A 12821-nucleotide genomic window follows, 5' to 3' on the forward strand; every position below is an offset into this window, starting at 1 on the left:
GGTTGCCGAGAGCCAATTTATAGGAAGTGGCTGGGTTGTAGGATGCAGACAAGGCAATGAGTTCCCTTTCTTGCTCTAGCAGAAAGATGAAGCACATTTCTCTTCCCTGAGGGAAGAAAACAACAGGAAGGAAGCTAAGTAAGGAATTCTAACTATTTGGAGATTCCTTGTTTGGCTTGCTTGTAAACTACCTTTGCAACGATATCAATTTTCTTCTTTTTTTTTTTGAAGTTTGCATCCAAAATATACTTATCCCTCACAAAGATACTACCCAAGAACATGCAATCCAAGTATCAATTAGATTCACTGAATCAGACCAGAATCTCGATATATATAAGCGTTAATAAATATTTATACATTAACTAAAGGCTGGGCATGCTAAGTGTTAGATTTCTCAATTATTTTTATCATTGATTATTATATTATTTAAATTAGTTAGTGAACAATGAAATTGACATTCATGAGCTGAACAAAAACGTTGGGACAAACTGGAAACCACGCACAACCAAACATTCAACCCTCCAAAGGAACGACTGGTAGGTAGCTCAAGTAGTAGAAACTACAAGCTCGAGAGAGAACAAGCACGGCAATGCAACTCCTTCTGTCAGCTGTGGTCTAGAAGGCGCTTCCATCCTCTGCAACATAAGGTCTGTCCCATTAATACATCTTTCTTCTCTTTTCTTATTCTTCGCATCATTTATATGATGATTTTGCACCAGCACCATAATTTGGAGTGCTTAATCAGTTTAGATTTGGTTGCAAGAATTAAAACAAACGATAGAGATAAACAGTCTCTTTTTCTGCAAAAGGTGGATCCGCCACCTTAGCGGCCCCACACGGTCGGCCCCACGACCATCTGTGAGGAGGTAAACGAGAAAGTGCAGTTGATTACGACGCATGAGAGTATTGTCTGACTTCGCCAGGATTAATGACAAAGAGGGTACTGCCCATATACTTTAATGACAAGGAGGAAATTTATAAAAAAAACTAAGATGGCAAAGGATGAATTGAATATTGCAAACCAATTAACAGTATGATTGAAAAGAATGGTTTCTACATGATCCAAACAACTTCTACACTTCATTTGTATCAGTAAACAAGAAAAGCCAATGCGTACGCAACAAGAAAAATATTAAGGTCAGAGTTGCAGAATTGGTGTAGCCCATCAACCTGCAAGGTGGTTTTTTTAGTTTACACTGCTACATGAAAGTTGAAAAGACCAATACACACTAGACTTCATAGAAGCAAACTTAATTCTTTGAAAATTTACACAACTTGAGGATGCCAAATATGTTCAACTCCTTTCTGAGAAATGCAACATGAAAACAGTTAGTTATCGGCGGCATAACTGTCATCTCCTAGTCTTAGTGGATCGGGTGGTATTGAGTTAGCCCACGTTTAGGCGGTAACTTTCTTAAAATGAAAAGTACCAAGGAAGATGGCAGGATTTCAACTAGCTGTAGAAGACAAAAAAGACAAGACGAGCGTCATTGAATAATAGATAACACTAGCATATATGTCGAGGAATTATAAAGAAATAACAACTGCTATCTTCGATATTGCACTTAATAATGTGATTCCATGAAGCAAAATATTAGTCTTTCGTGACCTGTAGTATAGCTTGTGCTTCTATAAATAAATAGTTGAAAAAAAACACAGCAGGTTTGTTGATTTTAAAATGGATGAAAAATTACTTTTTTGGCGTTGGATGATGTTAAATAAAATTATTTGCTAGCCCCAAGACATATCTAGTCTTTTGCCCAATTTTGGATAGAGTTAGTATGTCTAAAATCTATATGCTCATGGATTTTAATCCTATCTTACCATAAGAATGAAATATCAAGTTGCAGCTTGGTATCAGAACCTCTCCATCACTCCCCCTTTCTCTTCCATGCGAACAGCCCCTGTCCCTTTACCTTCTGTTCTCTGCCGATTATCTCAATCTATCACGATTCTATTGGTGGAAGACTCCTCTCTTCCATCCTCTTCAAGCCACTGCAAGTTCTCTTGAGGCCCTCCCTCCGTTCTCCCCACCAACACAATATCTCCCTTCTATATTACATATTAATGATACTTTGAAACAAGATGCTCGTTTTATATAGGAATATTCAGCTGTCGCTCTCTGAGGCAAGTGAGATGAACCAGTATATCACTTACATCTTAACATGAAAGTTACAATTCACAATTTGTAAAATCACTAAAATAACTCACAATTTTAACTTCAATTCGACAACCTTAATCGATATGCTTAAATACAAACTTGTAGAGACTCTAATTATACAAAATCATAATCTATGATCTAAAGATGATAGCTTTGATGACATTCTAGTTATTGAAGACTCATGGGAAAACTACTCTATATAATAATTATAGGCCAAATATTATGCATTTGGTGTTATGAGTGAATTCATAGACCTAATAAATGTCATTGAGTGACATTCTTAAGAATCTTTCAATGTATTAAAGGATCTCTATAGAAAAAATCACTTTATAAGAATAATGAAGGCTATATTTTCTCTAATGTTGATTATACTAGGGCTAGTATTGATGGAAGGTCCACTTTAAGATTTTGTATGTATGTTGGAGACAAAATTGTAACATAGAAAAGAAGCCAAGTATTGTGACATGATCTAATGTTGATGCAAGATATAGAGTTGGTATACATAGCTCGTGATACAATGCACATAAATCTTTTCCTTTCTTGAAGATAACATTAACAAAAAAATGACTGTGCCAGGACAATAAAATATCCGTGTACATTGTCAACAATTCAATGTTCCAATGAATCCACTAATCGCATTAAGGTATACTAGCACTTTATTTGTGATGCAATAATTTTTAAAAGGATTAGTACACCATATGCTTCTTACAAATTGTCACCATCTTTACTGAGCCTCTTACTACTAAATTCATGTTTTTTGTGTACCCAGCTAAAGCATGATAGATATTCATGTTATGGTTTGAAAGAGAATATTAGATAAAAATTATTAGAGAAAACCAAAGTCCAAGTCATGGATTGTAATTCTATTTTATAAGTAAGAACAAGATATCAAGATCTCAACAATAGCAACAAAGATAGAACCAAATTATGATATAGGAATGAAGGTTACTAATAATTCTTTGGCAAAAGAATGGGCCTGCTTGAGCTGTTGAGTAAAGATATCAAGCTGGTAAGATGCCTTGAGAGAAGGCTTTACCTAACATGTTTAAATAGGACCATACATGACCAGTTGGCCGTATCCAAAAGGTGTCAACAGGTCACTTTCTTGGACCAATTTAAGCTCTCAAAGTGACATGGGTGTGCATAACATAACATTCAGGCAAGTCCAACATAGTACACAAATGAAACCTAACCTATCCCATTGTCTACAAGTGTTTTCACATAGGAAACACTAAAAACATAGAAAATTTAATTTTTGATTTCTAATGATCAATAAGACCATAGTTTCAGTTTGATCCAGAAGTATTACTCAAGCTAATATTTCTCTATTAAAAGATAGGACATCAGAAATCAGTCACATTTTTATTGTTGCAACTAAAATGGGACCACAATACCAAAATTTGTTCATTTTTTAATCAACAAATGGGACTTCAGGTGTCAATATAATCGATAAGTATTATTCACACTAACATTACTCGTACAAGATGAGACACCCGAAATCAGTCACATTTTTACTGTTGCAACTAAGATTTTGCAACGCACATGATCATGCAAACTTCAGCTGTGTAAATCAGTATGAAAGAATATAGATCATACCATGTAGTAGATGAAGTTCAGAATTGGGTGGTCTAGAACATCCAAGTCTGCAGCTTTATCAAAAGCATTGATGCACATCTGCAAAATCAATAATTAGGATTGATAAATCTGATATGCTAGAAAACAGACTATGAAGCAAAACTCATTTTTAAGTGCAACTGTCTATATTCTGTACACTTACCATAATGCATCTCAATAAGAAACAGAGGAAACATATAGTTGTAACATAACCAACCTATACAAGTAAAACAGGGAAATCAGTATAAGTCCAATGCTCAGAGAAATGAACATTAGTAGCTAATAAATACCTCCTGTAATTTCTTTCGGCGCCCTTTTGACTCCACAGGGAAGCGTTTCAACATTAAGAAAAGCCTATCAATAATATCAGTTCATAAAGTAAGTCTACTCATCGTGCAGTGAGTTCTCATGATAAGGATCATCAGGTGTGAAGATATATTGGACTATTTCTGAAACTAAAAACAAGATGCATTTGACATTTCCTGAATGTTCTTAGTTATACATATGGAAAAAAACATGCGACTTTTGTTCATATAATAATTAATAAGAAAGATAAAAACATCACGTTTAAGTTTATTTGTTTCAGAAGTTTGGCCTGTTTCTAAATATCATGCATAAGAAAGACACCAATATTAGAATGAGTAGAACCTTTGAATAAGTTTTAGCTGCATATCCAGTGTTAACTAGCAGGACTAAACATGCATTATCCTTTTGATATTTTAAGCCGAAACCTTCTACAATTCCCTACCAAGTCTCTGTAGCACTTGCAAATCATGACAATCGGAAAAGGCATTCTTATAGATAAAAGCCACCGTGAATTTGACCAAATCTGAAAAGGAGCTATAATAATGAAGCATTGTGCATTCATATAGAAGAAATTGCCATAGCAACATACAAGAGATTTTTTCCTTCAAGATGGCTGGAAGCATTTTGACACTTTGCATGTTTGTTTACTAATTTTAGGTTGCCCATAAACTAGGAACTGGATGTGGGAACAAAACCAACAATCTGACAAACATGTAAACACATAAGACTGGAAAAGCTAAGGTCCAAGCCTTGCATTGGCTAAACTGGATACAGGAGTAACACATGCAAACTAAATAACCAGAGGCCAGCAAACATATAGGACATCTATGAGACTTAAAATCCCCAAAATATGTTACAAAAAAAATAATGATAAAAACAAAATTTTGAATTATCTCTAGTTCACATCTGTTCAGACAAAGCGTGTTGATGAGACTTAAATCTCCAAAACATGTTACAGAAAAAGAATGATGAAAACAAATAAATAGAATATCTCTGGTACACATCTGTTCATAAGGCAGATAAGACTGAACATACCTCCCTCCATATAGAAGAAAAGCAAGGGCAGCAAACAATGAGACAACTGCCAAAGTGGGAAATGTTTCCATAATACATTAACACTTTACATGTAAAATGGGGAGTTGAAAATACAGTATCAAGCAAACCTGCAAAGAATATCTTGGACACAATGACCATGGCTTGGATTGACTTCCACCACAAGACCAACCATAGAGAAATCTGCATACAATTGAAATAAGATGCTATCACTACAAAAAATGAGGTTTACCACCTAACAAATATTAGATAGTTGTCATTAAAAGTATTTTAGTTGCCAAAGTTATTATATTGATTATATTTGTGATGAATTATTTTTATGCCACAGTTTGTCATAATCTTGTATATGATACCGTAAAATAAATTGTCAATTAGTAATGAAAAAATTATCACTAATGTTACATTTATTGACAGATCAATTAATATTGTCAATTAATAATATCATTGACAATTTTAACTAGGGGTGGTATACTGTAGCGTACTGAAAATTTTATATCATATTGTATACCGTATCGAAAATTTTGGTATTTGAAAAATACATACCGATACCGTACCGAAATTTCGGTATACCAACTTTTCGGTATGGTTAAATTTCATACCATTCACCAAAATTATTCGATATTTTGGTATTTTCAGTATACCAAAATTAAAAAAGAAAAAATATATATTTGTCTAATTTCCAACACCACATTGATGCTGGATTTTAAAATCCAGCACCATGGTGCTAGTTTTTTTTTTTTTTGCATCAAAAAGAAAACCAACATCACATTGGTGTTGGATTTTAAAATCCAACACCATGGTGTTGGTTTGCGACAACCAATACCAATGTGTTGGTTTTTTTTTTTGCATAAAAAAAAGACCAACACCAATGTGGTACTAGATTTCAAAAATCTAGCACCAATGTGGTGTTGGATTTCGAAATCCAACACCATGTGTCGAGGAACAATTCCCAAATAATATATAAAAGAATTTATTTAATATTTTGGTATATACCGAAATACCGAAAAACAATAAATCTCATATTGATACCGATACCAAAAAGTTCGGTACGGTATAATACTATACTGAAATTTTCGATATACCGAAGTTTTCGGTATAAACAGTATATATCAGTATGATATGTACGATATATCAAATTTTTCGGTATTTTCCCCAACCCTAGTTTTAACTACGAAACTTAGACCAATGAGATATCGAAATGAAATTGGTATCACCAAAACTTTAGTGACAAATTAATAAGTTTAGTGATAAAATTTTGACATTAAAATACACTCTTTTTTTTGTAGTGTATCCTCTTCAATCTTAAAAATGAACATACAACAATGTTATGAAGGTTTTAACATTGCCTACAATAATAGGATAATCATAGAAAACATCCTAACTTCCCTCAAGCTTGAATCTACCCAAAAAATATCATTCCATGGTCAATAAAACTACTATACTACAAGCCATTTGAGTAGTTTTGAGTAATGACAGAGGTATGCATTATCCATATAATCAAAAAGACATAAAGAATGATCTCTTGGGCTTCGTTCATGGACAATCAATAGTTGAAAACATACATATTGCGCAAGAGTTGTTGCGGAAGTATTCACGAAAGCAAGTATCCCCTAGGTGTGTGCTTAAAGTGGGCCTTCAAAAGGCATTTGACATGGTAGACTAGAAATTTTTGAGGACTGCCTTGTAGGGATTTAGTTTTCCGCAACTTTACATAGATTAGATTGTCAAATGTGTTACAACCACTTCGTATTCTATGAGACTTAATGTAGTATATGGGCACTTCAAGGGAGTGAGAGGTCTTTGACAAGGTGATCCCCTTTCTCTATTGTTGTTTGGGTTATATCTTAAGGTGTTTTCTCACCTTCTCAAGGAAGTGGCGGCTCAACTGGATTTCCATCATCATCTTATGTGTGTGGTTGCGAGTATCACTCATTTGGCATATGCGGATGATCTTTTATCGTTTGCAAGGGTAGGTGAATCCACCATCTCATTGATTATTGAGTGCTTGTAGTTGTTTGGAGATGTCGCTGGACCGAGGGCTAACCTGCAGAAATTGAGATTGTATATAGCTGGACTGATCTACAAACGTGGAACGGACTATTGGAGCTAACTGGATTCTAGTAGGGGGACTTCCCTTTCGATACCTTGGCATTCCGTTAGCGGAAAAAAAGCTTTGCACTTTCAACCGTGGAGTTCTGATAGATGTTGTGGTGGGTTGGTTAACCACGTGGCCATGGCGTATGCTGTCCTATGCTGGAAAATTGGAGTTGGTCAAGACGGTTTTACAAGGCATCAAGTGTTTTTGCCTTTCTATACTGTTGGTTCCATGTGGGGCCATTGACACTTTGTACTCTATCTGTCGATCCTTCGTTTAGACGTCCAAACATCCCCCCCCCCCCCCCCCCCCCCCCCCCCCCCCAATCTCTTAGGCTACAATGTGTTTAACAAAAGAGGAAGGGGGCTCGGGACCTTCGAGTATGGAATTCAGCACTACTCAACCGTGTATTCTAGAACATTCAACGGAAGAAGGATTCGTTGTGGTTTGATGGATTCATCATCAGTACTTGGGGCAGACTGATCTTGGAGCGTGGCAAGCAAAGGCCTCTGATTCGCTGCTCGTCAAAAGATTGTTGCGGAGTCAGGATAGCATTCTTGCTCGTGCTGCCTCCCTGGAGAGGGATGATGCATTGATGGTTGGGTGATATATGGATGATCAACATGGGCCCTCCACAGCATATGATTTCTCCCGTCTGCAAAGCACTGCTCAAGCCTAGTCTGATGTTTTTTGGAAGGCTTACCTCATGCTGAAGCACAGCTTTACCTTGTGGATCTTTGCACATGAGCGACTACGAATCAAGGATCAACTGGCCTATGTGCAGTGCAAGACGTGATGATGTGTCAAGGCACAAATAAGACATTTGATCACCTCTTCTTTTGGTGTTCGATCAACATGGCCCTATGGGCCAAAGTGAGGGTTTGGTTGGCCATGCGTCAAGAGATGAGCACGGCAAAGAGGATGCTACAGGTCTTCAAGAGAAGGCTCCAGGGGACCGATCGTCTCACCAAGGCAAGGTTTTTGGCATTGTCGTGTATGATTTATCTTATTTGGCAAGCTCAAAATCGGTGTAATTTTGATGGTGAGATACCGAGTATTGATAGGATGTTCATTAAAGTCCAAATGCATGTGTTATGATCTTTGAACACCTAGTATATACATTCTTTTCTTGATTCCGTAATATATATTTACCTTCTCCACCAAAAAAAGGCATAAAGAAGATACAGTCGCAAGAAGAATTTATATAAGCAAAATAACCAAAGAAAAAAAAGTATATATTATCATTTGGAATAAACATTTGCATGTGATATGATTACTTGCAAAAAGATTTTCTGACCTCTCATAAAAAGAAACTAGAACTACCTCAGCTTGAGGAAAAGACGAATATGAAAAATAAATGCTTCAGATCGATATCTTCTTTCTACTAACGTCAAGTTTTTCCAAATATAACCCCTCCTTTTCTTAAAATAATTTTCCTACCTCTCTTTTTCTTTCACTCTTAAAATCCCACTCCCCATTTTATTTTTGGATTTTCTTAAAGTTGCTCCCTTATTTCGTTGAATCAATCATGGTGCCTACTTAAAAGTTTGACATTGGATTAGGCCCTCGATTGGAATTGAGATTTGGGATCTGGGCCCTATTACACCAAGGAATAGGGATTAGAAGGGCATATTCCTTCGTTTAGACTGAGAATATGATCAAGAATCAAGAACATAAACTAGCCACGACTGGAGAATGCCTTCAGCCTTCATTAGAGGCAGTGTTCTTGCCATTCACAACCTGAGGAGATTTTTGTTACCTGAGAGGACATGAACCGTTACCAGGTTGAGAGAAAATTGTTGTGTTGTATTTATAAAAGAAAGCCATCAAGGTACAGACAATTGCTTAATATGATACCCAAAGACTAGACCCGTAATACCTGTTAACATAATTATTCTAACACCTACAAAAGGGATATTGAACACCACATATGGAGAATGAAAGACTATTAACCTGCAACCTATATAAAGGCTAGAAGAAATCCTTTCCAAACATAGAAGGGATAACTATATGCACTGTAGAAAATACTAAGCAAAATTACCTGTATAACATAGATAACTGCACTAATTGCATAGAAAGCTGGTCTAAGCCCATCAGTAGATACTGAACGTGCCTGAAGACAACAGCAAAAAAGAAAAACACACACACAACTCAGTTGCAATTCTTAGTAAAATTACTAGCCAAAATCCTCAATACCAACCTGATAGTAGATTTCTGCCCAAAATAACACCAGTAAAGCGTAGGTAGTGAAAAATACAAGACCAGGAAAATCTAGAAGAATATGCTGAATTATCTGCAAGACCGCCAAGTACATTTAGATAAGCTCGAGAACCATCAAACACTCGTCAGAAAAAACCAAACGAGACCACAAGCGCACCTCAGGGTGTATTTTATCAACGTCCCAACGAAATACAAAAACCAGTGACCTAACTGCAATGCAGGAGTAACAAAGCGGCAGCAGTAAATCAGTGCATCATGACAAAGAGTATATGATCATGGTCTATGGAGGCTAGAAAAAAAAACAAATAATTACCCCCATTCACGAGGAAATTCAATAAGTGGAAGACCTTCTGCGTCGTCCAACCAAACTCTGACACTCTACATTCAATTCTAATCAATTGAATCTGCAATTCAAGAATACGAGAGAAGATCGACTCAGGCACCGAAACCCTAGCGCGCAAGATCCAGAATGCGATTGAAAAACAAGGGGAGGGAAATTACGAGCGCGACGACGGACACAAGGCCATAGAGGACGGCGAGGGTGTGAAAGATCCGATCCTGCCACAAGGGGGAGCTGTTCACCTCGTCCCACCAATCGGGGCCGCTCCAGAGCAAGAGAAAGACCGACGACGGGGCCATAAGCAGGCGCATCCGCCAATGCTAAAGTTTTCCGGCGACGGAAGCTTCTCGGCGGATCTGAGGGCCAGAGAGCGAAAAGGAAGAGCCAAGAAAAAAAATAAGAATAAAATGGATGAGAAAGGGAAAGAGCGAGGAGGGTTATCGCAGGCATCGCGGACAGCGCGGGGCAGCGGAACGGAGCTGGAGTCGACACGTTTCTGGTTGTGGGAAAACAATTCCGACGGTCGAATGTTCTGAAATCGGCTCATTGAATGTGAACCCTCGACAAATGCGGACTCGGTGGTTCGATTGGACGGTTCGATCGAATCGGTTGGCTCATTGATAATATTATAAATAATTTTCTAAGTTTTTTGGATATATTATTTTAATCTATGTTATACATCATCGAAGATTAATAATTACACAAAATTATCATTACATATATTATAAATATTAGCATATCAAAATTATCATTACATAAAATATTATTCAAAAAAAATATAATCCCAGCTTATCAGCATGTTTCTCGAAAATTTTACTAAAATGGATTATTCAAGTACCATGCAACGGTAAATCACGGATGTCGGTGTAATACCGCGGCACCATGGCCCCAGGGACTACTAAAATGAATTATTCAAGTACAATGCAACGATAAAAGATACAGTGTAATTTTTGCTTATATCGAATAAATTTACGTTTGTAGTGCTCGAATTACTGAAACAGCTAAACAGTCATGTCAAGAATTACTTGTGCTATTAGATCTGCTCGGTGGGCAAATCAGAATGGAAGGTTTTGCCTAAGGATTAGTTGGACTTAAAGATGCAAATAAAATCGAATCGAATTGAATAGTATAAAAATATTGATATTTGAATTTGAGTTTGAAAATATATATGATATTCGAGTTCGATTAAAACTCGAAAAAATAAATAATTTTGGCTTAAGCTCGAGCTACTGAGACAGTTAAACTGTTCAGATCTTGATTCGAGAAGAATCGAACTATAGTTTAAAATGATTTAAATTTGAGTTCATTTCCAGTTTTTAATTTGAACATATTTAAATTAAAATTATATCAAAATAATTAGAGTTCGATTCGAATTCAACTTGTAAGTGGCTCATGAACAAATCAAATAAAATATTATAGATTTGAATTTGACTTGAAAAAATTATCGAATATGTTAAGTTTGACTCGAATTTGATAATTTTAAATACGAATTAAATATTTTTTGAGTCGGCTCGTAAAACTTACAAATATGCTCGATTCATTTGTACCCCTAGTTCGACCCAAGACCAAATAGGTTAACAAAAATAAAAAATAAAATAGATTAACTAAGAACTAAGTTGCTAAACACTAAATAATATCACAATATATCATCAAAAATATTATGGTAACAAATTACAAAATATATTTGTCTACCGTGATTGATTAAAAAAAAATTCTAATTGTGAGGGTCGAGCCACTTTAACTTTACGCTTCAAACACAACAAAATAATATCTATCATACTCACGTATATAATTAATCATGAGCCATATCATTTATATTAATGTAAAATCATAAAAATAATATAAAATCATTATATAAATATATGTTTAAAAAAACGTGATTTATGATGAATTATTTGAAAAAAGATATACATATCAAGGAAATATCATTTGTATTGTGTTATAAATAGATATTATTTTAAAATTTTATCTTAGTAATCACATTTTAGATCCCATAGATTTAACTCAAGAAATCAAATGATTCTGATATAGCTAGTAATCTAAACTTAAATTAATTATAATCTTCAAAAAAATCAAAAGGTGTCTCTAAAAATATTTTTATTTTAATATTTTTGTAACCATTACAATTATATTATAATAACTACCATTGTAATTGATCCGGTAGGATTATTACAATTATATTATAATAACTACCATTGTAATTGATCCGGTAGGATTATTCAGTAAATAATGGACGTTGGGTATAATAAGAGACCAAGAAAAAAAACTAAGTATTGGATGAGAATTATTTTTGGAATCTTAAGCAAACTCTCGAGCTCCCCTTTCAGTCTTGATAGACTTTCTTAAGCATACACCGAGCTCCTCTTCCGGTCTCGATATGCTTCCTTAAGTATACACCGAGCTCCTCTTCTGATTTTGGTATGCTTTCTTAAGTATATATCGAGCTCCTCTTCTGGTCTCGATATGCTTTCTTAAGCATATACTGAGCTCCTCTCATTTTCTTAAGCATATACCGAACTCTTCCTCCTATCTCAATGTGCTTCCCTAAGCAGGTGTCGAGCTTCTCCTATGGTCTCAGCATGCTTCCTTAGCCATGCTCCGATCTCGTGACTTGATCTCGTCACGCCTTCTGCACCCAGCGTCGATCTCATGACTTGATCTCGGCATGCTCTCCGCATCGTTGAGATAACCTCGAGATGCGATATCAATGTATTTCCTACATCTAAGGCTAATTTTCAGTGCGTGATACTTATTTAAAAATGCGATCGTTCCGCTTAAATCAGAAAAAGAATAGAACCAAGTCTCCCGCAAAGACAAAAATTAATATATATTAACAGACGGAATCTTTCCAGAACGAAACCAGTCTATCCGAATATTTCTCAAACGGTTGCTAATATTTCAGAGATCAACTACTATAAAAAGGTAGCTAATGCTCATGGGCAAAGGTACGCACACATATCTACCTTAATTTCTTCAAGCCATTAAATTTCTTCCTCACGTCGTATCCTAATTTGAGCGTCGGAGTGGTTTGC

The 12821-nt window shown here is 35.7% G+C and overlaps 1 protein-coding gene across 1 annotated transcript; it reads right to left on the minus strand.

Annotated features, from left to right (window-relative positions):
* Nucleotides 1-1007: 1007 nt before the first annotated feature.
* On the minus strand, nucleotides 1008-10179 carry LOC141830170 (tobamovirus multiplication protein 3-like). Its single transcript, XM_074717653.1, has 11 exons — nucleotides 9951-10179; nucleotides 9763-9853; nucleotides 9607-9659; nucleotides 9430-9522; nucleotides 9271-9342; nucleotides 5245-5317; nucleotides 5117-5162; nucleotides 4066-4129; nucleotides 3939-3992; nucleotides 3758-3835; nucleotides 1008-1457 (listed from the first exon to the last, which is right to left on the minus strand). Exons 1-11 carry the CDS (start codon nucleotides 10098-10100, stop codon nucleotides 1365-1367), a joined length of 867 nt encoding a protein of 288 aa, XP_074573754.1. The 5' UTR covers nucleotides 10101-10179; the 3' UTR covers nucleotides 1008-1364.
* Between the last annotated feature and the right edge of the window lie 2642 nt (nucleotides 10180-12821).

Source organism: Curcuma longa, chromosome 5, assembly GCF_044706935.1.
Source record: "Curcuma longa cultivar G26 ecotype Majalengka, Jawa Barat chromosome 5, ITB_CL_G26_1.1, whole genome shotgun sequence".
Classification (NCBI taxonomy): Eukaryota; Viridiplantae; Streptophyta; class Magnoliopsida; order Zingiberales; family Zingiberaceae; genus Curcuma; species Curcuma longa.